The sequence below is a fragment of the Urocitellus parryii genome, chromosome 1 (genome assembly GCF_045843805.1).
Source record: "Urocitellus parryii isolate mUroPar1 chromosome 1, mUroPar1.hap1, whole genome shotgun sequence".
Classification (NCBI taxonomy): Eukaryota; Metazoa; Chordata; class Mammalia; order Rodentia; family Sciuridae; genus Urocitellus; species Urocitellus parryii.
Window position 1 is genome coordinate 39,085,730 of NC_135531.1, and position 27,075 is coordinate 39,112,804.

A 27,075-nucleotide genomic window follows, 5' to 3' on the forward strand; every position below is an offset into this window, starting at 1 on the left:
GTATATCATCTCTTTCAAAATTTGAATAAACTGACTTAATTAGATTTAGACTTTAATTGGATTTATCATGCATAAGATATAAAATAATTTTCACTCTACCATTATTTAATAGTCATTCATTATACATGGCAAGGTGTGTGTGTGTGTGTGTGTGTGTGTGTGTGTGTGTGTGTATTTATAAATAGCTCCTGAATATATCGTGTATTTTGAACACCTTATATTTAAGATACAATCTGTATATTGAGTATCTGGTCTACAGCAGTGAATAAGAAATACAGATGTTAGATTTAGTGAGGAAAACAACAGTAATCTTACAGTCTTGTAAGTTACAGCTGTGAAAAAAGTTTCAAAAAGGTTTGTAATAGGGCTTTTTTAAGTATTTAGTAATGGGATTTACCTTTCTCTGGGTAAAGTTAGGCAGTTTGGGGTAGAAGCTGAGAGGGAGGGCGTAAGACAGTGATAGTGTAAATTAATATCTGAAGAATGGGTAGGAACAAGCCAGGAGACAGGAAAGTGTTCCACATTTTGTTAGTGAATGCACTGTCATTTGAATTATAGAGTAAAGTGTTTAAATAGTTCTTCTCTATGAGTAATATTTGATCACCATTAGTAAAATTTATTCTAGAAAAATCAGAAAGAAAAGGAAAATGAATACCTTCAGCAATAACATAACAATGAACCAAGAACCTTCTCCCTGAAAGCCTATCCGCCCCCACCTCTCCCAAGCTCTAGACCAGTATAAGTCTATACAAAGAGTGGCCTGTGATATGGTGATAGATATCCTGGAAACCCTTTTCTGTGCATATGTTTACAGTTGTATATGTATTGATTTGAATAGAAATGGTACTGTGACCTCATGAGAATAGTTTTATGACTTTTTTATTGGCCTTAGCTTCCTAGTAATCTTTTGCTATTTGACCAATACTGATTTGTGAACATTTTACTTATATAAAACTTCAAAATCCAGAAATATTTGTCTCTATTGTATTTATAAAGTTGACTTGTGGCTGGGGTTGTGGCTCAGTGCTAGAGCACTGGCTTGACATGTGTAAGGCACTGGGTTTGATCCTTAGCCCTACATAAAAATAAAATGAAGGTATTTTGTCCACTTACAACTTAAAAAAAAAAAGGTTGATTTGTTTAGGGCCTATATTAGTCTGAAATGAGACATTTATTTATGAATTCTCGAGCTTTGCTTGTGTTTGCATACAAATAATGGTTCAAAGGGGAGCTGGAGGTAAACATTTAATTACTTAGATATATATTCTTTAGCAGACATATTCATTTGTAATGACATGAATAGGAATCATTTGTAGTATAACCAGTTTTTTTCCAGCTTATGCCCAGCAATAGAAAAATACCCAAAAATTTTCTTTTTTTCAGATTCTTTTATCTTTTCCCTTGAGTCTCTATTCTGTGATTATAAACAATTTTTGAAAAGTATTTTTTCCTTCTCTTTCCACATTTGTGTTGGTGCATTATCAAAAGCAATTTTTCATTAAACAAACCAACTGCAGTGAGAGTCAAAAGGAGGGCCCTGCAGGCCTCCCGGAGTTGGAAAATTTACAACTATGAGCTATTGAGTAGCTACTGAGAAAGGCCATAGGAGTAACTTCTCTCCCTGAATTTTCTTAGGAAATCTTTGATTGGATTTTTAAAAAGCTTTTGTTATTTGTTTCTCTGCTGCTAGAAAACAAAACTAGGAATCACTCTCCACCTGTTTTCACCTTTGGAAGTTCCATACAATTGGGTCCTTGTTTGTCTTACTGAGGCTCCTCCAAATTTGTAAGTTGCTTCTCTCGCCACATTTCCACCATTGGTATAGTCTGGGAGTATGCCTAATTATTAGGTTAGCCTTTCTGGGAGGAGTTTAATTTCACACCTAAAGTCATTCCTGTCTCTTCATTAATTGCTCACAATTCCTGATTAATGGAAAATTGTCTTCAAATGTGATATTTTAGAGATACAGCCTTGAATAAATCAGTTTATCCTATAATGTTCTTGTAAAAAGAAAGACACAATCTTATTGAACATATGAAAATAGCAAAATTGCAATGAAACCATCATTAGGAGTTTTGAATTCTGTTGATTAGTGAGAATCAGGTGGTTTTTGATGTTTTAGTTTATAAAAGCTGTGTCCAAAAAATTCATAAATATAGCTTAAAAATAAAATAGATAAAGGGCTCCCTTGTATATACATTAAAAAATAGAATATTAAGAAAACCTCAATAATTTCTAAGCAAATATCCACAATTGGGTGTTCCTCGAAAGTTAATCCAATCCTGTATAATTCTTGTTTCGTCGGATCTTGGCTCAGTGGTTCACTTTGTGCTTCCCTGTGAAAAATCTGCACATTGTGTTCAGTTTTGACATATATTCAAAACTGGTGTTAGAATTGTAACTGTTTTGAACTTTTCCATAGGTAAAACCCAATGGGTGGCTATCTTGAATGTTTATAACAAGCATTTAGTTGGGGATTCCCTGACATAAGATTGAATTGAATTTGCTAAATAAATATTAATCACTTAGCTTTGTGCTCAAAATATGTCAGATTTAAGCACAGTACCCATGTTTTCAAATAATTATGCTTTCATATTAATCTTGAGAGAATAAAACATGTTTCAAAAGCTTATTGAGGCTGGGCACAATTACGAATGCCTGTAATCCCAGGAGGCTGAGGCAGGAGGATCACGAGTTCAAAGCTAGCCTCAGCAGAAAGCAAGGTGCTGAGCAACTCAGCAAGACCCTGTCTCTAAATAAAATTCAAAATAGGGCTGGGGATGTGGCTCAGTGGTCAAGTGCCTCTGAGTTCAATCCCCAGAACCTCTCCCACCTCCTCCCCCACACAAAGTAGTCAAGTAGTGAAAGGCTAATTGATTTTAGTCAATTCTGAGAAGTACTGTTGTGGAGTTTGACACTAGTACCACCCCACTGCTAAGTAGCCCTCCTCCCCAGAGGCTGGAGTCCAAAGAGCAACAGACAACAAGAGAAGCAGAGGATGGAGTTATATGTTTGAAATCCACTCTTATACGCATATAATTTCTAAGCAAAATAATAAATTGGAGCCTGTAAAAGACTAAAATAAACAGCATGTAACCACTAGGAAAAAGTACTAAACGGTAAAGAAACTGACCATATCTTTGGCAAACTAAGAAATAATAAAAGTTGGGCGCTTGGGTTTTTTTGGGTGCAACCTTTATACTTGAATTTTTTTCTTTAAAAGATGTTAAATTTCTAAATACTACTTGAAACTTTACATGAATCACAAGTGCATTCTCTTAATTAGGCAAAAATCATAAAACTAAATCAAAGCTATACGTTTACAATTTTTAATTTAAATTTTGCAGATATTTAATATGTTCATAAAACAAGATGATGTGAGTTATATGAAGCAAATATATTTCATGCTGACTTAAGAAAAGTAAAAGGAAAGTTATTTGTTGCTGTAATAAATTTATAATGAGATTTAGGTATAGTTTGATCAGGGCCCTGTCTCAGATTTTATAAGTTCCACCTTTTTTTTTGTCCCAGGCACCTCCTCACACAGTCTTTCTCAGGGTTGTTAGGAGGCCACAAGTGGAAACTAGCTCCTAGGGCTTCCTTGTTCTGTTGGCGGTGTCGAAGGAGGAGGAGGAGGGTTAAGAAGAGGAGGAGAAGGAGGACTTCAGCAGCAGCAGCAGCAGCAGCTAGTGACCATTACTAAAAGTCCCAGCTTTCCTCTGAGTGGACCATTGAAGTTGAATTGTGGATCATAGTCTGGGTAACACTTCCACCACAGGAAGGGTATCCGGTATTCTGACTGGCTTACAGTCACCTCTCATGTGAGAGAGTGCATTCTCTGCAAATCTAAAAGCTTCTCTATATGAAGCAGGTAGGGGAAGAGAATAAATTTTGAGAAGACCTTGTGAATGAGAGGTGCTGATTCATTTGGCTTCTGTTTTTTTCAGTAGTTTTGGGGGAGGGAGCAGTTGAGAAATTATTTTCCTTCCTTCCTTCCTTCCTTCCTTCCTTCCTTCCTTCCTTCCTTCCTTCCTTCCTTCCTTCGATGGACAGAATGCCTTTGTTTTATTTGTTTATTTTTATGTAGTGCTGAGGATTGAACCCACTGCCTCACACATGCCAGTCAAGCGATCTGCCACTGAGCTACAGCCCCAGCCCAAGAAATTATTTTCATTGATCACCTTTTCTCACTACACAAGCTTCTTGCTTCTATGTACCATGTTCCATGCGATCCTCTTGACAATACTAGGATGTAGATATTAACTCATTTAGCAAATTAGCAGCAGGGCCATTAACAAATTTGTTTTTCTCTGCTTCACATAGCTAGCAAAAATGCAGAACTCAATCCAAACTTGCCCTGTTTAGAGTCCTTGCTTTTTCTCTTATGTTCTTCAGGTTTTAAACTAGTTCATTTTTCTAAAATAATTTTGGGAGGAAGTTGCTAGAATTATCCTGGGAAGAAAACAGGTGGCTTCTACTCTCATAGATTAGAGGGAAAGCAAACGTGAATGAGTTATGCAAATGGGTATATAATTCAAACCACATAACTGCTCTGTAGTACGCTCTGACCAAGTTTAGGACTGTGCATGAGCAAGCTTTTTTAGGAGGTGACACTTGAGTGGGAACCTGAAGGGTGAAGGTAGTTTCAGTAGGCAAAACAACACAGAGAAGGAATTGTAGGCAGAATGAGCAGGGTATGCTCAAGACTGAATGGAGTCTTTTTTTGTTGGACCAGAGAGTGAATGCAGGGCAGTGATGTTAGACAATGATGTTAGATAGGCATGGTCCTGAAGGTCTTCACCTGGAGTGGAGAATTGATATTCCACAAGACCTCATTCTCTATGCTGTAAATGTTTTGAGAAAATTATTGAGGTGGCATTGTACTATCTATTGCAGTTATTGCTCTAAATATTTATAGTGTTTTCTTAGCACATGTTTTCTTGCCTCAACAAAGCCTTACTTCAGATATAGAATCACTCAGTCTTGAATAGGACATTTTTTAGTCTTCATTTGCCATGTGATTCACTTGTAGCAGAATTAAACTTTTTATAGAACCATTTGTAACTGGAACTCAGATATAAAACAGAGAAGCTAACTGTCTATAAATGTTAGTGAATATTCATCAAACGTTATAGCTGCAAAGTATGCAGAGAAAAGTCCAGACAATTATTTTTTTTTGGGGGGGAAGAACTATGGAAACAATGTTTATATAATTAATTCTTTGAAGGCATTAGTGTTTGACAATTTGACGTGTTCTGTCTACCATTTGTATCTTAATGAAATTGTGTCTTTAAGTTTTCATTGTGATTAAAGAACAAGAGAAATAGAATTTTATGCTGTTGACTCTTGCATGAGAATAAGGCAGAATAAAAGAAAAATTTTGCTCACTTAAAAAATAATACAAAGCATGCATCAGTCTTACCAATAAAATCAGACTTAGTTCTCTCACATTCAACCTTGTTGAGAAGATGGCTTACTTATAAGTCCAAGCATTTGAATTATAATATTTAAGCACAGAATTTGCTGACTTGGCCTCTTTTCTAAAATAAAACAAACAGGAAAAATTACTTTTGATAACTTTAAAATATTTAAAAATAACTTTTAAAGTTATAAGTTTTGGAAATAGGAACATATTATTAAGAAACTAGATATTTGTTGGGCAAGCATCTTTACTCATTTACTTTTGTAAAGGGTAACAGGTTGTTTGATCGATGAGAAATAGAAGTTTGCTTTTCTGGAATGAGAACTTGTTTCACTTGCCTTTGTGTTGAATGGCTCTGAAGGAGGGCAGGGCAGATATCTGTGTACAGTTTCATTCAGGGTTTGAACTAATGCTTATTCCTTGCTTGGATACGTGATGTTGCAATAAATTCCTAATGAAATGCTTTACACACCACTTCACCTTTTCGTTGAGAACCGATGTTCCTTTCCCTATATTTTCAAGTGTAAATAAATACTTTCAACTGTAGGGCACTCTTCACAAGTAAATTATTAGTCACCCTGAAATGCTAATGTTTCTACTCTTTCATGTAGAAGGAGATTGGTGTTTCCATTTTCTTTGGAACCTTGCAGAGAACTTCCATTCTATGGTATCAGTGCAGTGAATTTTAGCTCATATATTGGGATGGTAACAGTGCATCCATCACCTTCTTTATGTAGTGAAATTGAAAAAATCAGAGAACACATATAATTTGGGCATCATTCAAAAAAGGCTTGTGAAGCAATGTTCTTAAAGACTGTCCCAGAAGGAAGTATCCTATCAAGGATTGTCATTGTAGTGCTCTCAAGTTTTGCTAATTTTTTTCAAAATTCCATATTGAGTGATAGGTTACTGTTTCTAGATAGTGGCATTCTGAGGTTGAAAACATCTGGTGTGTCTCTTCAGCTTCAGAGCAATAAATAAAGTGGGAAAGGAACTCTCTTGGCTGCCTTGGTAGTTGAAGTTTCAGAGAAATTTCTTCCTGAGAGTGAGTTTGGAAGGGAGAGGGAGTATGTTACTGGGAGGTAACTCTGCATAGGACTAATAATAATAATAATATTTTAATAATAGTAATATTTAGTAAAGCAACTATTATTTATTGACTATTTTGTCAGTTTTATTCCTAACTATATTTTGTGTATTCCTCATGATAACTGTGAGAGATAGGAACCCCAGAAGAGAATTGAGGCAGAGGGGAGTTAATTTTTTGGCACAAGGTCACATAGTAATGTTAGTAGGTCTGAATTCAAATTCAGACAGTCTGGCTTCTTTCTTTTGTGTGTGTGTGTGTGGGGGGGGGAGAAGACATGTCCCAAGCTTGATGAAACTTTGAGTGGCTGGCAGTTAAGGTCTTGGTATTCCTGGGATTTGGGAGATAGTTATGGATTAGATCTTCAATAGCTTTAGCAGACATGTCAAGGATTTAGAAATGTACTCTGTAGAATTCATCTGTGTTTCTTGGAAATGATGTTCAGAGTTCGTCTTTGTCAGAGTCACCTGGAATACTTTTTAGCTATCCCCCTTTTCAGGTTTGTGATCTTCTAAATCAGATTCTCCCTGCCTCAGATTGGGTTCTGATAAAGACCTACAATGCCTGGCAGCAAGTACTACATTGTTTGTCTTTTGGCATTTAATTTTCTCAGTAAAAAATATCAGCCATAAAATATATCAAAAACCTGTATTTTCATATATTTCAAATTGTGAAATTGTTAGGTTAAATTCAGAGAGCACAATCCCAAATCGAGTGTGGGTTTATGTTATCTGTACAGCTAGTAGATGGATTAAATTTAAATATAAGGAAAGGAATTTCCTTTTTCCTGAAGGAAAAAGAAAGTACTCCAAGAAGTCTGTGTGTGGACATTGGTAGCAGAAAGAATAGAAGGAATGCCTTGAGGGAGTAACCATAAGGTGATTTCTTTTATCTTAATGTGGAAATAAAACATTTTTTAATGATTTTAAAAAATGACAGTGGAATGCATTCCAGTTCTTATTATACATATACAGCACAATTTTTCATATCTGGTTGTACATAAAGTATGTTGACACCAATTCGTGTCTTCAAACATGTACTTTGGATGATGATGTCTATCACATTCCACCAATAAAACATTTAATGACAGTGAAAGGGCAGGTTATTATTAGGTTGTGGAAAGTTGTGAAGATTTGAAAAAAACTGGGAAGAAGAAGAAGACTCATAGATAAGTCTATGAGGGATGGGTTCTGAGGCTACTGGGCAAAATTGCTAGTAGCCAGTATTGAGCACCATGTGTCCACATGTCACCAGACCCTTTCCAGCATCATTCAGAGCCCAGGTCTAGGAGTACAGAATGCCAAGCATGACTTGTCTATCCTTTGGAGCTAGTAGGGTTGTGCAGGTGGTCTGCCAGGTAGGGGCTGCACAGAGGAGTGAACCTGTAGTGGAGAGAGCTGTTAGGTATTTGTAGTCACATAAAGAAGGAACTGAAGCCCTGAGGGACCAGTAAAGACACAAAGAGTGAATGATCTGAGATTGTTAGACAGTAGGGATAAGGGAGTGAGTGCTGTTCTCCAGTGATAAGCACTAGTTAGAAAGTGGGATGCAGTCCATTGAGCTTTTCGACAGGGAGCAGTTCTGCCCTAAGTCAAGATCCAAGGTGTAGCCATGAATTTGGCGAGATAAAGGTAAGGGAAAAAAGTGCCGTGGAACTATGTGCAGTTTAAATAGCTTGTCCATAGGATGTAGTGATATAAAAAGCAACAATCTGCCCTTGAAATCCTTAATTTTAGCTAAGTGACACAAAGATTGTAGCTAATAGTGGTGACAAATGAGGGTGCTGTAGTTGGTTGATCTGAATAATTAGAAAATGTTTTTTGAAAATGAATAGGTTCATGAACATGAAGGTGAATGTTTTGGTCATTGAATGGCATTAAAATAGCAAACTGAGCTTCTAGGTTTCCTCAGTTTTGAGATTACTAGGGGAGAGGCTAGCTGGCAGGGCTAGGAGGACAGTTTCTCTTTTACCCTCTTGCACTGAAGAGCAGGGCAGATAGATTTCTAAGTGCTGGCATGGATGTTCTTCTAGTAAGCTCCAGGGTGTCTGGGGGTACGGTGTGGGGTTCATCTGGTGTCAGGTTTCAGCTGTAGAATTGAGGTGAACAGAGAACATTGAGATCTGTGCTCATAAGCATCTTAGCTAGAGTGGAGGATTGATGCCATTGACTGTCATTTTTTTTTTTGTTGTTGTTGTTAGCTTCTGCTATTTGCTTTTTTTCTCATGTAAATTTTAAAACAAATGGGAGAGAAAGAGATGTGGAGATGTAGTTTATTGGAAAGTTTTAGATTTTAGAGAGTAAGGTCAAAGGTATTTTCACAACAGAATGTTAGTTTTGCTTCTTCCTTCAAAACCTTTGGATGTAGTTGAAAAAGCAAGAGCTCAGAATCCAGGAGGTTTTTTTTGTTAAGAATGGCAGAAAGTCACTGTGGATCCCACTAGTAAAATTCAGGCACTGGTTTAGCCCTCTGGAAAGGTCTTCATCTTCAAATCCAAGTTCACATCTCTTTTATGTTAAAACTGCCATCTTCCACCAACTCCCGATTGTTGAGGAATTAGATACGAGAACTTGAGTATGGAAGTATGACTAAACTATAAGCACTTTGTAGCATTTTATAAGGAGAAGGATGGTGAAGGAGCAACTGGTGAGTTAAAATACAGGGATGACCTTATGAATGAATTCAATTACAGGAGTAAACACACTACTATTTAAACAAAATGCAAGGTCAGGTAAATATTGAACACCTGAAGACTCCTCCAAGCCTGCCTCTGGGTCTACTCATTCTCTGGAGATCTTAGATGCTTTCAGAGGAGGAAGAGGTGAAATAACCATTTTGTTTGAAAATTATTGAGGTGTTAGAAATAATTGGTAGATTCTAGTTTTAAACTTATGATTTTGAGGACCTCTCACTGTGCTGTGCAGGTAAATATATAAGAAACACCTATCGACTGACCGACTTTCTCTGACAGAGCCCCTTAATATAATTATAATATAGCACATTCCAGAATTCTGAAAGGTCCTCCTTCCCAGGAATAGGAGTGCAGAGCTTGCTTCAAGGTTTTCTTTCTTCTCAGGCTCAGCTTCTTTGGCATCCACTTGACAATTTCTTTTGCCTGCTTTGTAGTATTAAGTGCAGCATAACACTAACGTTGAAAACCACTTAAGCTTTGCACTTTGTACTTTTTTGGCCCTGCCTATTGGATCCTCTGGCATCATCATGCATGTCTGCTTCTACTGGATTGCTTCCTTTCGAACCCTGTAAGCTACAAAGTGAAACTGATTAGGATTTTCCAGTTGTGGTAATTTTCCTTCTGGTATTCTACCAAGAAAATGCTGTAGCACAAGGAGCTGATGAATCATTTTGCAGTGCTTTTTTTTTTTTTTTTTCTCCTTGTATTTGAAAAAGTAGGTATGGTTATGAACATGGACATTGTCTCTCAATATCATGAGTACAATACTACCATACAATAAAGTCATCAGTGTTACCTTTGGTCTCTGATAAATGTAATATATTTAATTTTTTTAAAGCAAATTGAGTTCCCCAGAGACATTTCATTCATGTAAAATTTCACTAATGTAAATTTTAATTTGCTTGTGCTGGGACTAAAATTCCCGAGCACCTGCTGCTCTGTGTCTGGCATTGTCCTAGGGGCCTTACACCTGTTAAACCATTAAATCATCACAGCAGGCGCAGAAGTCACTGGTATGGATTCTCCCATTTCACTGAAAAGCATTTGAAGCTGAGTATTTTGAAGTAACTTTTCCTATAGCACTCGGCTATGAAGTCTCAAAGTTAGAATCTGACTCCTTTTTGTGTGACTCAGGCTAAAGCAGGCTGCATAATGGGAGGTAGATAAAGGAACAAATTCAGGCTTCATTTTGTTTTTAGGCATGATTTGAAAAACAAAGCCAACTGCTGTTGGTTGAGATGGAAGGCTGTTGGGAATTAATTCAGCTTACTACTGAGTATAATCTTTGGCAAGGTTCCGGGCTTCTGCCACATAGTACTGCCAGATCAGAAGGGGTGCTCTGATCAGTAATTTCATTTCTATATAATTGTTTACTGTGTAAACAAGTGAACCATGGGAAAAAATTCATATGGGGCCAGAGTGTATATTTCCCTAACTTGTTGGAGGCACTGCTGGCATGGACATTCTATCTGCTTGTTATTGGCATTTAACTCAGAGCCATGATTCCCAAAGCTAGGATCTTGGCTGGGTTCCAGCATCTGCCATTTGTTCCTGACTTCTCAGTCCCATTACATATTTCCCCAGTAATATTTGCTTATATTTTATACTATTGTGATACCTTCTTAATCTGATGTCTCTTCTCTCTATCCTAAGTACTATCTACTAGAGTAATTTTTTTTTCAAAATACAATTCTGCCTTACAATCCTGTGTTTCATATTCTGGTTCTTTTGTATAATATTCTTGAAATGACAAATTTATAGAGATGGAAAGCTGATTAGTGGTTGCCTGGTGTTAGGGATGTTGGGATGAAAGGGAGTTCAAAGTTCCTCTCAAAGGGTAGCCAGCATGATGCAAATCTTTGAATAGTTCTATATCTAGATTTGTGGTGTTGGTTATATGAAGCATGTGTGATAAAATGACAAAACTACGCACAAACTTATCAGTTTCCTGGCTTCAGTGTTCTACTGTAGGTACGTAATGTGTATGTAATAGGGAAAAGTGGATGAAAGATAGAGGAGATCTCAAATTAAACAAATTAAAAATTTAAAAAAAAACTTGTTTAAACTGTCAAGTTGGTCTGGGGTTGTAGCTCAGTGGTAGAGAGCTTACCCAGGATATATGAGTCACTGGGTTCAATTCTTAGAACCACATATAAATAAATAAAATAAAGATCATCGACAACTAAAAGAATGTACATTTAAAAAAAAACTGTCAAATTTCTTTGTCTCTCATATCCACTATTTCATATTCTCTGTTTCTCTTGAATTAATTGTCCAAAGTTGTCTTCTATAAATCTTTTTACTTCAGTATTACTTCATGTTAACATAGTATTTGACTTATTTCAGGTTACCAAAAATTGCTCCTTGAATTGATCATTGAACAATTAAATATGCTTTGATCTCATTACTAATCATCCGTCTTTCCTACTAATTTTTTGCTCCTTCTTGTCTCTGTCTAAAGTTTTTCAAGAACTAAGCAGCATGACAGGAATTCGATGGTGGAATCTTGGGGACTTGGGCTTGCGGACTTGCCTGGGATGTTGCCCTACTCATGATCGTTGTCTCAAAACACTAAATCCAGTCGCCTATTCTAAAAGTCAGGGACTTTTTGAGAACTTCAGACTCAGTGCCATGAAATCAAGATGAGTCAGGAAACCCAGAATAGGAACTGTGCTTCTACTCATTCAAATTTATTGAGAATTTTAGCTCAGTATATGATTTTTCTTTGTATTCTGCAGTTATAATGTTCTGTAAAAATATTTCAGACCTTCGGTGTCTTTTAGTTTCTTTGTATTTTGATAGGGTTCTATCAATTATTCAAACTGTGATTGTGGAAGTTGTCTACTGCTCCCTGTAATTCTGTTAAGTTTTGCTTCATATAATCTGCAGCTCTGTTATTATTAGGTACATAAATATTTACAATTGTTATGCCTTCTTCCTGATAAATTGACCTTTTCTAAAAATGTTGGGGATTGAGCCTAGGGCCTATAAAGTAAGTCATCATTCTGAATGATCCCTTTATGTCTTTGTCTTCAGCATCTCATGCTTACTGTTTGTACCGTCTATTATCTTTTTTATTCTTTACTTTCTTTCTGTGACTTTATATTTCACATGGATCCCTTAGAGACAGTTACTATTATTACTTTTTGAAATCAGTCTGGCCATCTTGTCCTTTTACACAGTGTGTCTAGTTCCTTAACATTTCATGTCTTTGTTGGTATGGCTAGATTCAGGCTTCATTTACTATTTGCTTTTAATTTGTCCCTTTTGTTTTGTTTTCCCTGTGTTTTTCTTCTTTTATTGCCTTCATTTGGGTTGTATGTTCCAAAACGAGTTTTAAAATTCCAGTTTAATTTATTAATTGTCTTTTCTTTTGTTAAGTAGCTATATATCCTCAACTTCTCTTTTGAGTTGTTTAGGATTTTTATTATGTCAATTCATTTAACATGCGAGGACCCTGCTCCTGTGTATGACATTTGTCTCCTCTGAAACATAGCCATCATGCTATAATTGTTATATGTCTAACATTCACCTATGCTTTAAATCCTGCAATGAAGTATTATAAAACTTTATGATAAAGGGAGAACTTTGATTAGGATATGGCAAGTTCTGCTGTGGACAGATTTTCTCTTATCTGAAAGTTTATTTTGCCTTCATTGATGGGTATGTGGTCTTTTTTCTTTGATCCTGGACTCCAGGATGACAGCTGTTCACCTCTGCTGAAGTCTTCACTGATGCTTATCATTGTTTCTTTGCATGTAATGTATAATTTCTTTCATAATTTTCCCCCTTATATTTAGTTTTCAGGAATTTGACTGTGCGCCTGGGTATCATTTTCTTTACATTCCTGTTTGGTGCATAGGTTTTGAGTCTCTTCAAACCATACACCTGTCTTTCACCCAACCTGGGAAATTTTCAGTTCCTCTTTCCTACATTATTCTCTCTTCTCAAGTTCTCTACTAGGCCTTCTGAAACAAATTACATAAATGTTTACTCTTTTGCTTGTGCCCCACATTGATGGTCGTGTTCATGTTTGTTTTTATCCTTTTCTGATTGGATTTTCCTTTACATACTTAAAGTTTGTGTAACTATTTTAATGTCATTGTGGGCTAATTCCAATACTTGGATTGGAATATTTGCTTCATTTGACTACAGATTACATTTTTCTGTTTGTGCACAGATTGCTTTGACTTTCAGTTGTATTGGGTTCACTTTAAATGACATTTTTTAATAAAATCTGTATCAGAAGAATTCAGTTTTTTCCCCTTAACAGGCAGATGTTTTTGCTGAACTCAAACAGAATTTTGGCTTTTTTTGTGGCTGGTGACTGCTCTATTGATTCACTCAAATAACTAGTATTGAATATGTGCTTTGTGTCATGCACTAAAATAGGTGACTATGCTACAAGTATAAATAGACAGGCCATAACCTCAAGAGATATGCTGTTACTGAGAAAAGCAGTTCTGAAATTGCTAAAATGCAACTTAAAAATTATTTTTGAAACAGTTTAATCCTTGTGAGAATAAAAGGTAGTTTATTTGTTGTATAGAGTGGTGATGAAAGATTGACTGATGAAGAATACCTCTTAAAAGTTTTAATTCTTGAATTAAATAGAAGAAATACATGCCTCTCTTTCCTACCGGGGCATCTAACCCTGGGGGGCTTTAGCTCTGAGCCACATACCCAGTCCTTGTGCACTTTTGAGATAAGTTCTTGCTGAATTGCACAGGCTGGCCTCAAACTCATGATCCTTCTGCCTCAGCTTCCCAGGTAGCTGGGATTACAGCTGTGCACCATTATACCTGTCAGTGAAATGCATTTTGATATGAAAAGAGGATATAAGAAAATCTAAGCATACCAAACAAATGTTTATAAGTAACATTTTAGAGATTATGGAAATAAAAAAAAGACATATATATGCTAGAAAAAGTATGACTTGGAAGAAAGAAATTTCAAAACCGCTAACAGAAAGATCCATTTAAAACTCTGCAAGTATGTATTAACAATCTGTAAGCTTCCTATGTCACTGACAAATGAGGTTTTCAGGATCTTGTCTGGTCATAATTTTATTTTAATCAGTGTAAATGAATGTATAACATTGGGTTTGTTATGCTTTTGTAAGAGCATGTCTGCTTTCACAATAACTTAAAACTTTCTTTTCCTATTTTAACAGTGTATCCTACTCAGTACATGTGTCTGAAGATTACCCAGGTATGCTTTCCTTTTTTTTTTTTTGTTACACATATTCATGTTCTAACTCCTTGGAATGTTTTTTTTCCCCCTTCTGGAGATATAAATATAAATATAGTGAGTGGTGAAGTGTTGACAGAGGAAGTCTTAAAAGATATAGAAATCTGTTGATTACTTGTGAAATACATGTGTTAATCTGAGACATAGTTCAGAGTCAAAACAATTTACCATTAAAAAGCACTTATATAGAGTTCATGTGATATCTTCAGCCTGTATCAATACATCATTACAATTAAAGATTATCTGAACTGGTGTAGTCATTAGTTTTTGAGATTATTTGGCTTTTCATAATATACAAATACAGGTAATACTTATTTGTTCTTTCTCTTTCCCTCCCTCTCTCCCAACTACTTAAAATTATTTTTCTATGCTCTCCATATGTTTTAAACATAATATTATAAAAAACTATTTTACAATAATACAATGGGGATTGTTCATTATTAAGGGCATGCCTATTTTTAGAGAGTAATATAGAAAGCATACTTGGCATGTTTTACTGGATAAGCAAAATCAAATATTGTAAATAAAAATATTGTTGGTAGATGGACATGAAGTCATTGTACTTATTATGATATTATATGTTTTGGATCCTGAATTCTTGTAAGTTATTCTTGGAAAATAAAAGACCTACACTTCTTACTGTAAAAACTGTATTTATTGTGCTTCTCATCTGGGCTTCTTGGAGAGATGTTAACAATGAGAGGGGCAAAGGTTTAAATCAAGGTGCTAGAAGTAATTCCACAAATCAAAGCCTAATTTGAAGATGTTAAGTGAATTATTCTGTCGTATTAGATATAAAGATGCATTTAGTGTACTAGGTGTACCAAATGCTTAGCGCCCTCTTGTGGCCAAGAGGTATTAATTGGGTTTTCCTTGCACTTCACAGAAGCATTTGGAAATATTAATATGTAAAAATTGAAATTTTAAAACAAAGTTTTTGTTATTATTTGTGCCGTTTTTTTCCACTAAATTTTACTTCCTGGAACAAGTTTGTAGTGAATTTCAAGTATGATTTCCCCAAAGAGGAGGAGTATACATAAATAAACACTGTATTTGATCTACTTGATCAAAAAGGAGGGATGAAGGAGATTAGAGCATTGGGTTCTAAGTACTGGGGCAGAATAGTGAATTGGTTGTTGTGTCTAGTATACCAAAACACACTGTACACAGCCCAGTTTACCAAAATATTTCCACATAATTTCAGGGGATTCTAAATGCCTTCCTGTGTTAAAGGCCAAACAGGGGCAGTCATAATCTTCAAACTTGAAGAAATGTGCTGAGAGATTAAATAATATTTCCCAAGGAAATAAAATTTGATGGCTAAAAAAACTCTACAATTCAGTTTTGATTCCTGTTGCTTCTTAGGAAGAAGCAGTATTAGCATTTTTATGGTGATTTCTTCAAAGTGAAAGTTAATATGATAACATTTCCATCATTACTCAATTTTAATCCATGTGTATATTTACAAAGAGTTGTTAAGTCATGCTTAACTTTTCAAAAGACAGCATTATATAAAATTATGTTTGCTCTTTGTTTCCAACATTCATACCTATATGTTTATTTATTTATTTTTCTTCTTCCTTTCTGGCATTGGTTAGAAGTTCCGGAATAACTTTTAATAATGAATGGGGTGCCTGGGATGAGTATAGGAACTTTAGATTGGGAAAAGGGAAGAGAGAAGAAGGGAAGGGAGTAGGAAAGATGGTGGAATGAGAAGGACATCATTACATGTTTGTACATGTATGATTGCACGAATGGTGTGGCCCTACTTTATGTACAACCAGAGAAGTGAAAAATTGTGCTCCATTTGTGTACAATGATTCAAAGAGCATTCTACTGTCATGTACAACTGATTAGAACAAATAAATAAGTAAAAATAATTTTAATAATAGGTATGAACATTGGCAGCTTTGTACCTTTTCTCAAAATTAACATGTTTCCAATTGCTTTCACAAAATCAAATATCATTCCTTTTCTCATTTGTCACTTTTTGTTTAAAAACTTAGGGAATAGTAAATATTCATTAACTTCTTAGTAGGAAACTATTGGAGTATTGTGTATTTTCTCCTTTAAAAATAAGGTGACATGTTACTTTCCAGGTGTCTAAATGGTGATCTATAAAAATTATGTGTGTTGTTGTCATATACTTTGGCATGATAGACTTTTGGTTCCTGATGGAAGTAAACTGTTACACTTGGAGCAAGCAAGCCTGTCCAAGACGTGTATCATTATAGTGATAGTTCCAGGGCAATTCTCTACCACGACTGTTCTGTTTTTCTCTTTCTTAGACATCTTTTAACTTGTGTTCTTCCTTAAAGTCACTATGTTGCTTAAATGGCCAGTTTTTTAAAAAAGTAAATAGTATTTGATTTGGAGTTGTTAAAAAACAAAACATCTTGTGTGTCTGTGTGGTTATTTCTCCTTTCTTACTTTTTTTTTGGGGGGGGAGGGATGACGGATTGAAACAGGGTCATTTGGCCACTGAGCCACATCCCCAGTGTCCCCCCCCCCTTAAATATTTATATTTTAGTTGTAGTTTTGACATAATACCTTTATTCCATTCATTCATTTTTATGTGGTGCTGAGGATTGAACCCAGGGCCTTGCATGTGGGAGTAGAGCGCTCTTGTTGTGTTTTATTTAGAGACAAGGTCCCACTCATTGAGTTGCTTCACGCCTCGCCATTGCTGAGGCTGGCTTTGAACTTCTGTCTTGGGATTAGAGGCATGCGCCACCACGCCCAACTCCTTTCCTATTTCTGTTGTTTTTATTTGTTCTTGTCCTCCTCCACCACTGGTTTGTCTTCCAAAACATTTGTCTGTTTAAATTTCTTTTTAAATAATTAGCTCTTTTTATAGTTGGTTTTTAAGCACTAGTGTGGTAATCTCAACATTACTTTTATTAATACCTTCAGATAATGCTCCTTAGGATTTTTGTTCCTCTACTTTTTTGTGATTATATATTTTAGTGATGATATTATCATCTAAGCTTGGTATTATGAGCTTTTCTTTGCTCTATGTAAATGTATCAGCATTATTCTTTTTTTAAAAAAAATATTTATTTAGTTGTAGATGAGCTCACAGTATATTTATTTTTATTTTTATGTGGTGCTGGGGATTGAACCCAGTACCTCACACATGCAAGTTAAGCACTTTACCATTGAGCCCCAGCATTATTCTTTAGAATGAGAATTAAGTCACCTTAGCTTATGTCCCTAGGGGTGGATTTATCATTTTACAATTATGCTCTGCTAGTTAGCCTTTGCCATCTATTGACACTTATTTCATAGTTTGTGAAAATTACAATTCCATTTTATTGAGTCAGGCACACACAATGGCATGAATATAAATGAGAAACCAAATGATATGTTGACTCTTCAAAATAAAGTGAATAAATAGAGCAGCTTTCTGTCTTGTATTTTTTTTTTTTTGTGGATTTTATAGAGGAGATCTTTTGGGGGGGGTAGTGGAATAAAGAGCAGATGTACGTTATGTAAGTCACAGGTTGGCTCTGCTATAGTAAAAGAGCGGAAGTCTTACTACTCATCTGTTCCCACCTTTAATTAGGAGGCTTACCTACTGATGAGAGTCAATTCTCTCACCTCTTCTATATTCCTCACTAGGATCTAGAGGAGTGAGGAGACAGTTTCTGGGTTCTCTGGTTCTTGTAAATCCCAAAGTCTTGGCTTAGGTCACCTATTTGAACATTGAAATAGCTCTGTGTATAAATCATTTAAAAATTAGAATCCTATACAGTCTCTTATCAAGTTAGAAACTCTAAAGTATAATTGTTTAAATACTTAAGAAGCATTTATATTTTGTAAGACCATTGTTATTTCAAAACACATAATGACAAGTTTTGTGTTTGAATTCAGAAATATTTGAGCTTCATCACTTTCTACTGGTATAATTAATTAATTACTTAAGTAATTTGAACAGATGACTTAATATCTCTGTCTCGATATACTAATCTAAAGTAGAAATAATAATTGACTTGCTTAGGAGATGACTTGAAATTACATAGAAAATTCAAGGAAAATATATAGGATCATACCAAATCTATGTAATTATTGCTTGTCATTTCTTTTAAATTACATAGTAATGAAGAATGGAATGACTTAAATTATGCTGCATTTGAAGTAGAATGAAAACAGTAGTTTAAAAGGGGCTTTTCTGTAGCTCTCTACTTATCTTTCCCAGTTGTCTATGAAAGTTCTGGTAATATGTGAATGCTTTGGTAGGAAAGTGAAGAGAAAAATATTCATATTGTTGCCAGCTTTAACAAAGATCTGTTGGTCTACAAAATGTACACATTAAACAACCTGTTTCCAGAGGTCTCAAAGCAAGACAAAACAAAATTGACAGTTCTGGGGTCAAGTAGAATTCCATTGAGGAAATTTATTTTGAAAACATCCTGTTTCTGTTACCTTGAATGTATTCCTAACCCTAATTATGTCCTACTTTGTCATTTCTAAATGATGATAATATTACAGGTGGCAAAATAATTCAAGGAAAGATTTATATATAACTTTATAAAAAATGTGTATTGTTTAGTTGTTCATGGATCTTAATTTTATTTATTTATTTTTATGTGGTGCTGAGAATCCAACCTAGTGCCTCACACATGCTATGCAACCGCTTTACCACTGAGCTACGACTCCAGCCCCAGGAAAATTTATAAGTAATTGCTTATTTATTTTTGGTATTGGGAATTGAACCAGGTGTGCTCTACCACTAAGCTGTATCCCTAGTCCTTTTTATTATTTTGATATAGGATCTCTCTAAATTGCTGAGGATGGCTTCAAACTTGGCAGTGCTCCTGCTTCAGCCTGTCAAGTACTGGGATTACAGGCATGTACCAGCAGGCCCTGCTGATGTTATTAACAACAACAACAACAACAAAAAGAAAAACAGAATGGATTGGTACTGTTGTTGCAACCTCAGAGATCATCAACACGCCCTCCTTGTTTTATAGCTAAGATTCAAACCTCCTCAGTAACATATCTAACATCACCCATGCTGTGTATTAGGACCTTGGAACTTTTTCATTTTATAAGTGAATGTTTTAGAAACACCTGGTTTCCCTTTGACCAACATCTTTATATTTCTCCCCAATCTGCAGGCCTTGGCAACCACTGTTCTACTCTTAGTCTTTTCCAGTTCAGTTTTTTTTTTTAAAGGGTCCATGTATATGAGATGAAATATTTGTTTCTGGCTTATTTCACTTAGTATGATGTCCTTTAGGTTCACCCTGTCTCAAAATAAAAAGGGTTGGGGATGTGGCTCATGTGGTTAAGCACCCCTGCGTTCAATTCCTGGAATCAAAAAAAGAAAGAAAAAAAATAAAAGGATATGTCTTTGTGAACTGATGAGGCCCATTATATCATGGTAGTGATTTAATTGTTAATGACATGAAATCTGAGAACATCTTGATTTTTGGCTATCTTAAATCAAATATATATTCACATATTATATTATATTGCATCAAATCACTGTCCTATGGTTTACTTGTACTTTTTTTGTGGAGTTTATATTGTAAGAGTTGTTCTCCCCCACCCCCCCAGTAATGAATAGAGAATAGTTGTATACATTACTTTACATGAGCCATTTTGATAGAAAATCCTTAAGTTATTCACTGTTTATTTCCTTTTAAAATTTTTGACTTAGAATTTTATAATCATACATAGTATTTGGGATTACCCTGATAAGTGCATACTAGAAATGAAATTTTAGTTCATGAATGTTCAATCTGCCTGTTTTTTTTTTTTTTTTTTTGGTTTGGTTTGAGGGGGCATGGTACTGGGGATTAACACATTGTAGGCAAATACTTGACCTCTGAGCTATACCCAGGATCTTAACACATGTTAGGCAAACACTTGACCACTCAGCTTCATGATATCTGAAGAATATCTTAATTTGCCTGTCTCTAGAAGGCTTCAGTAAAATCTCCGTCATCCCACAATGCCAGGAATTGCATGATACCGCCCACTTTATGGATCATTCAAGATCATCACTTCTAGCTGGTGGTCAGCTGCTACTTTTTGTTTTTCTAAAGCTCCCTTTTAATACTTATTTTCTCCCTACTTTACTCCAGTGAATCCATTCTGCATAAGTAAAACAGATAATTATGTTGATTTAGTAGTAAATAACTTTGAATTACTAACAGGGAAAGACTTAAAAAAAAATCTGGCTCTAATGGAAAGGTTTTATGCTTACCTGAAAGTACAAGGTTATGGCCAGAAGTGATTCCTGATAAATGGTCAACTAGCAGGCTAAAACATTAACTAAAATAAATTATAGTAAATGTGTTTCTTAATCTGTGGTCCCACTTGATAGGCATGAAAATTTCATAACCTCCTTGATGGTATTTGAACATTAAATAAAGCACTATTTGTGATTAACAGTAGTCAAAGCCATGAGGCAGAGTTGTTTTGTTTCAGGGATAATCAACTCCCACTCCTCTCTCCTTCCTGAATAACTGTTAAAGACTTAATGTCTGTTGAGAGTCTTTTGCAGTTAAGCTGTAGGTGCATATTTCTATCATTGACTTATTCTCAAAGTCTAAAAACAGTACAGATGTTTTTTCAGAAATAAAGTAATGACTTAGATAACTATCAATTAAGAATCATGTTCTCACTGTACTGACACAATATTATGAAAAGCTGGCTCAGAAAGATCTTGTAACATGTATTCCTTCAGTCATCTCAACACTATTTTCCCTTCGCAGAAATTGATCCATTTTTCTATTATTCACCGGTAATATTTTATTTATACAATTTAGTAGGTCCTTGATGAGTGCATTATAGAATCATCATTAATGAATTAGTTCATTAAATAGCTGTCTTACAGATTATCTGCAGTCAGCAATGAGAAAAGGACAGCAAATACCTGTCTATTATATTTCCATATACTTGTAGATATGTGTCTATCAGAACAAAGTGTTGAACTTATGTATTATTTTTCCAGAAGAAACAAACAATAAATAAGAAATGCAAGGACTCATGGAATATTCTAATGCTCTGCATACTCAACTTGAATAATGAATATATATATATAAAATTGATTTAGGGAAGAAAGATAATTATGAGACTTGATTTATATCAATTAAAAAAATATACAGTAGAGGGCTGGGGATATAGCTCAGTTGGTAGAATGCTTGCCTTGCTTTCATAAGGCCCTAGGTTCAATCTCCAGCAGCAGCACCACCATCACCACCACCACCACCACCAACAACAACAACAACGACAACAACAACAAAAACCAATGATAGAACATTATGATTTCAGGGCTGGGGATGTGGCTCAGCGGTGGCGCGCTCGCCTGACATGCGTGCGGCCCGTGTTCGATCCTCAGCGCCACATACCAACAAAGATGTTGTGTCCGCCGAGAACTAAAAAATAAATATTAAAAATTCTCTCTCTCCTCTCTCACTCTCTCTTTAAAAAAAAAAAAGAACATTATGATTTCAACAGAATCTTCAGTTCAAATTCTTAACATGATTTGACTGTGAATTTCTTTTACTGTATCATGTGCTCTTGAGATTTTTCCCTCCACACTTTCACCCTGCTCCTTATGGTCCATATTGATAGAGAGCAGGACCCAGTTGAGGAAAACCAGTTACATCTGAATGATTTATTGCCTCATGGGATATTAGAAATGTATTTGGATAGGGTCTATCTAAAGTCTGTATTTTCAAGGGAGACTATAAAAATCTTTCATCAGGCCATTTATGCATAAATCTGAAATTTGCTTCATTTTTTAAGAGTTTAATTAGAGTAGCAGTGTGTTCTTTATAAGAATTGGAACTATAACGTGATCTGAAATTTCTTATTTTACAATTTTATTTTACACTGTGCCTTTATCAATATATTTTTTTTGTGTGTGCAGACAATACATATGTGTCAAGTTCAGAAAATGATGAAGATGTACTAGTTACTACAGAGCCAATTCCAGTAATTTTTCATAGAATTGCAACAGGTACTAGTAATACTATTTTTTTTATCCTAGGTTGATTTTTCTTAACTGATGTAGCTTTGTATCTTTGTGTCTTTTATCTGAGTTAACTAATATTCACCTTTAGCATCTATTAATCTGGTTCTCTGTGTATACTTTCTGTTTAAAAACTATTAGTTTGTTATAAAATAAACTTTAAAACATGTGAGTTAATTGTTTAAAAACCTCATTTAAGAGTATTATGTTGACAATGGCTGGTATAGGTCATTTCCTTATATATTATTTTTCTACTTAATGGCAATGAAAAATACTGTAAATATATTCTGAGAGCTGAGGAAATTTGTATACTGGTGCTTTAGTTTGATAACATCTTTACATACACTGAAAAAAAATCAGAATAACTTGCATTCTTTGCAAAGTAGAGGGAAGGGGTAGTTTTAGATGGAAACTCATGAACACTTGGTGAATGGTGTCCTCAAAACTAATTTTTAAAATTATAACTTTATTTCAGAACTAAGAAAAACAAATGACATTAACTGTTGTTTATCCATAAAATCCAAACTCCAAAAGGAAAATGGGGAGGTATGTAAGTTCTATTTCTTGTTTTTTGTAAACAGCATGAATATGTTTTAAATTTACCATGTATTGGGAATTAATATCTCATTGTTACTTAGATTAAAATTGAATGTTGTGAATGAAAATCAAGCTTGTGAGTTAGGTACTTTTTGTGTGGTAAAAGAACATTTGGTTGAAAAATGGTTGAAATGCATGCCAAACATAATTTTTTCTTTTGATTACATAGAACTCCACATAGCTATACATAATTTTGATGGGACCCTTAGGATCAGTATAGTCATATTATTTATTGTTCAGTATTTTTTTTTAAATTATGTCTTCTCCCCACTTTTTAAAAATTCACTTGAGCCTATGAATAAATAACATGACATTTAGAAAAATATGTGCAGTGGGACAGTAGTTCTTTCCTTAAAAGCTATGCACTTGATACAGCTCCCTTCCTGTTAAGGGTCGTGCCATGGATCCTTCCTTTGTTTATCCACAGTGAGAATTGCTGCTTGCTCCACACTGTTATTGACTTAATGCTATTCCGAAAGTCCCCTTTTATGGTTGTTTTATTTTCCTTAAGAACTTGAAATTTAGGAATAAATATTTCATATAAAATATTGGATGAATGGATTCTTGCGCCCAAAAGAAGTTATCTATTGTTTCTGACATTGTTAATATTAAGGCTATAATAGAAATACCAATAAGAATTTTCATTTTTTTTGTACTCAGTCCTCATAGCAGCTTTGCATTTAATTAAAAACTGAAACTTCAAGTTTAAGCATTTGAATACCTGTTTGAATTCTGAATTCTAAAATAAGTTCTATATACTGAAAGGTTTTTTTCACAATGTGATTTATATTTATGTTTATAATTTGATTTTTATATTATCGCATTCATTCTTTTTTATTTTGATGTTGGCAATAGAAGGGAGGTCAGTCTTGGATAAACAATGCAAAGAGACTTGTTAATAAAAATTATACTAGTATGAACTCTCCATAAGGTTTGTCAAAGGAAAGCTGAACATATAATTGATTATACAAAGGTTTTTAATACATATAAGCTTTTAATGCATATCAGATAATAAATTACAAATTTTAAGATCAGAGAAAGAAAGAAAGAAGGGAGGGAGGGAGGGAGGGAGGGAGGGAGGGAGGGAGGGAGGGAGGAAGGAAGGTTGGTTTCCAGGAAGTTATATTTTATGAAGAGGTCAATGCATCTGCAAAACTTCCTCTTACTACTGTTTTATTTGTTATACTACTGCACCAAGAAATCTATATATGAAATTGTTGTACTATGCATAAAAGCTTTCTATTATGGCAAATTCATTTTCAAATGGAGGCAAAGTAGTTTGACCATTAAAATTGTCTTATTACTCTCATTGTTTTAAGGAGTCAAGACAAAATAGTACAGTGGAAGAGGATTCTGAAGGTGATAATGATTCTGAAGAATTTTATTATGGAGGACAGGTAAGAAAACCTGTCTTCCAAATATCCAGTCTCAAAGTTCTTATATCCATGTTTATCTTAGTAGAAATCAGTACCTGAAAGTTAAGAGACCTAGGAGTTCATCATGACTCTGTGACTAACTAAAAAAATCTGTATAATTGATGTGTTTCTCATTTTTTCTACATATCCTCAGAAACAAGATTATCTTTTTTTTTAAACTGTAATCATTTATTTACTTTGAAGTTGTCTTAATTCATTCCAGAAATTTTTCAGATTACATTTTCTTATGCTTTTAGCTTTTACTTTGGTTAAGTACATAGCACTTAGTGTTTTGAAATAGGACACAATAAAAACATTGATTGTTAAGCTTTATAAAATTCCATGGGTCCTGATTATTGAGCCTATTCCTTATTCATTTATATTTGTATTCACTGTGGTCAGAAATTGGTATGAAGTAATGTTGTAATTTAAATATATGAAAATAGCCTAGCTATATATATTTATAAAATAACTCATCACATTTTTCCAGGATAATATTGAAATTTAAAACCGAATATTTGATTTTTTAGGATATGGGTTATATGTTCTGTTTCTTTGTCACCCTTGATCAAATGTGCTTTGTACCTTGGGCAGTATAATAATAAGAGGGTGGTTATAATGTAAAAGAATTCAAGCAATTCTATTCAGTCAGAATCAAAAATTTGTAGTTTGTTAGTTAAGCATAAGCAAGGTACTAGAAATATGGACTCAATAAAACCAGGTTTCTTCTCTCCAAGGAATAATTTTCTAGTAATTGGATAGTTTTCCTAATGAAAAGATTCTTTAATCAATATAATACTTGAACACGATGCAAAATAATGTTTGATTTTTGTTTCATTATTGATTGTTACAAAGGGGAAGTAAATGCTTAGTAAAATGTTTATCTAAAAGTTTTTGAGATTATCTGGCAGGCATTTATTTCACTCCTTTTTAACATTTCCATTTTCTTTATGTCAAAATAGTGTAATTTTAACATAATGAATTATTTTAGCCATATGTGAACCTAGGAACACCAGTGAATTGTCTTTCTTTTTTTTTTAATGAAGTTGAAAATGTCCATGGCAGAACACATAGAGTGGCCTGTCCAAAAGATAGTGTTTTAGTTCTTGTGATTCTTATTATCCTTCAGTCACTTCTTCTTTTATTTTTTTATTGATTTTTTTAAAAAGTAAATGACAGTGGAATGCATTACAATTCTTATTACACATATACAGCACAATTTTTCATATCTGGTTGTATATAAAGTATGTTGACACCCAATTTGTGTCTTCATACATGTACTTTGGATGATGATGTCTATCACATTCCACCATCTTTGCTAATCCTCTGCCCCCTTCCTTTCCCTCCCACCCCTCTATCCTATCTAGAATTCATCTATTCCTCCCATACTCCGCCTCCCTACCCCACTATAAGTCAGCCTTCTTGTAGCGGAGAAAACATTCTCCATTTGTTTTTTTGACGGGATTGGCTAACTTCACTTAGCATTATCTTCTCTAACTCCATCCATTTACCTGCAAATGCCATGATTTTTCTCTTTTATTGATGAGTAAAATTCCATTGTGTATATATGCCACTTTTTTATTATCCATTCATCTATTGAAGGGCATCCAGGTTGGTTTCACAGTTTATCTATTGTGAACTGTGCTGCTATAAACATTGATGTGGCTATGTCCCTGTAGTATGCTGATTTTAAGTCTTTTGGGTATAAACCGAGGAGAGGGATAGCTGGGTCAAGTGGTGGTTCCATTCTCAGATTTCCAAGGAATCTCCATACTGCTTTCCATATTGGCTATCCCTCAGTCACTTCTGAATCATCCCTTTCATCAGGTGAACTATGATGGGGAACTGCACAAGCACCCACAGTTGGAAGCTGACTTATCGGCAGTGAGAGAGATATATGGGCCACATGCAGTTTCTCTCAGGTAAATGAGTGCCTTCAGTGAATAAAAATTAAAATTATTTGGTTATGCATTTGGATTCTCTGTTGGAGTAGCTTACATTTAAGGACTTTTTTGAGGGATATTATATTTGAATGTTTTTGAGAGATTGTGTGTGTGTGTGTGTGTGTGTGTGTGTTTTAATTCTGTTTCTATTTATAGAAAATGGCAGATTTATGTATATTTTTGTATGTGTGGTTTAAGATTTCAGTGATTACATTAAAGAAACTAGTTATTTTGGAGATTTAGTTTGAAGAAATAGTAGTCTTACGAAGTGTCAATTAATCACTGAAGTAGGTTTGGTCAGCTGGGTTCATCCTGTTTTATCATAAATCAAGGCCATATTCTTGTGAGCAATAAAAGTAAATAATGCAAAGCCACTGGTAATCAAATCACATTGTAATCTGATCCCTAAAAAAGAAGACATAAATTTGCACAGTTCTTGTTTGAATGGTAATGTATTTTATTCTTCACTTACCTAATAATTGGTGATAAATTTTCAGACCACTTTTTATATAGTCATTCAGAAGATCTCATTGTCCTTACTTACCTTCTTTTTCCTCCTTGTAATATAAAAAAAAGACTTCTCTGGCTTTAAAGTAGCTTCCAGCTGGTATTCTGGTTTCTTGTTCTTTGCCTGTAGTTCAGCCTTTTAAGTCTCCATGGAATTCTATACTCTCCTGGCAAT

The 27,075-nt window shown here is 34.6% G+C and overlaps 1 protein-coding gene across 2 annotated transcripts in view; it reads left to right on the forward strand.

The window, feature by feature from the left end:
• Parp8 (poly(ADP-ribose) polymerase family member 8) overlaps window positions 1–27,075 on the forward strand; it is a 166,675-nt gene that overhangs the window by 81,191 nt on the left and 58,409 nt on the right. For both annotated transcript variants that reach the window (XM_026385927.2, XM_077795659.1), the window contains 5 exons: window positions 14,375–14,412; window positions 22,337–22,426; window positions 22,914–22,984; window positions 24,355–24,432; window positions 26,278–26,372. In XM_026385927.2, the coding sequence (XP_026241712.2) occupies window positions 14,375–14,412; window positions 22,337–22,426; window positions 22,914–22,984; window positions 24,355–24,432; window positions 26,278–26,372 (372 nt within the window). The remainder of the gene's footprint in view (window positions 1–14,374; window positions 14,413–22,336; window positions 22,427–22,913; window positions 22,985–24,354; window positions 24,433–26,277; window positions 26,373–27,075) is intronic.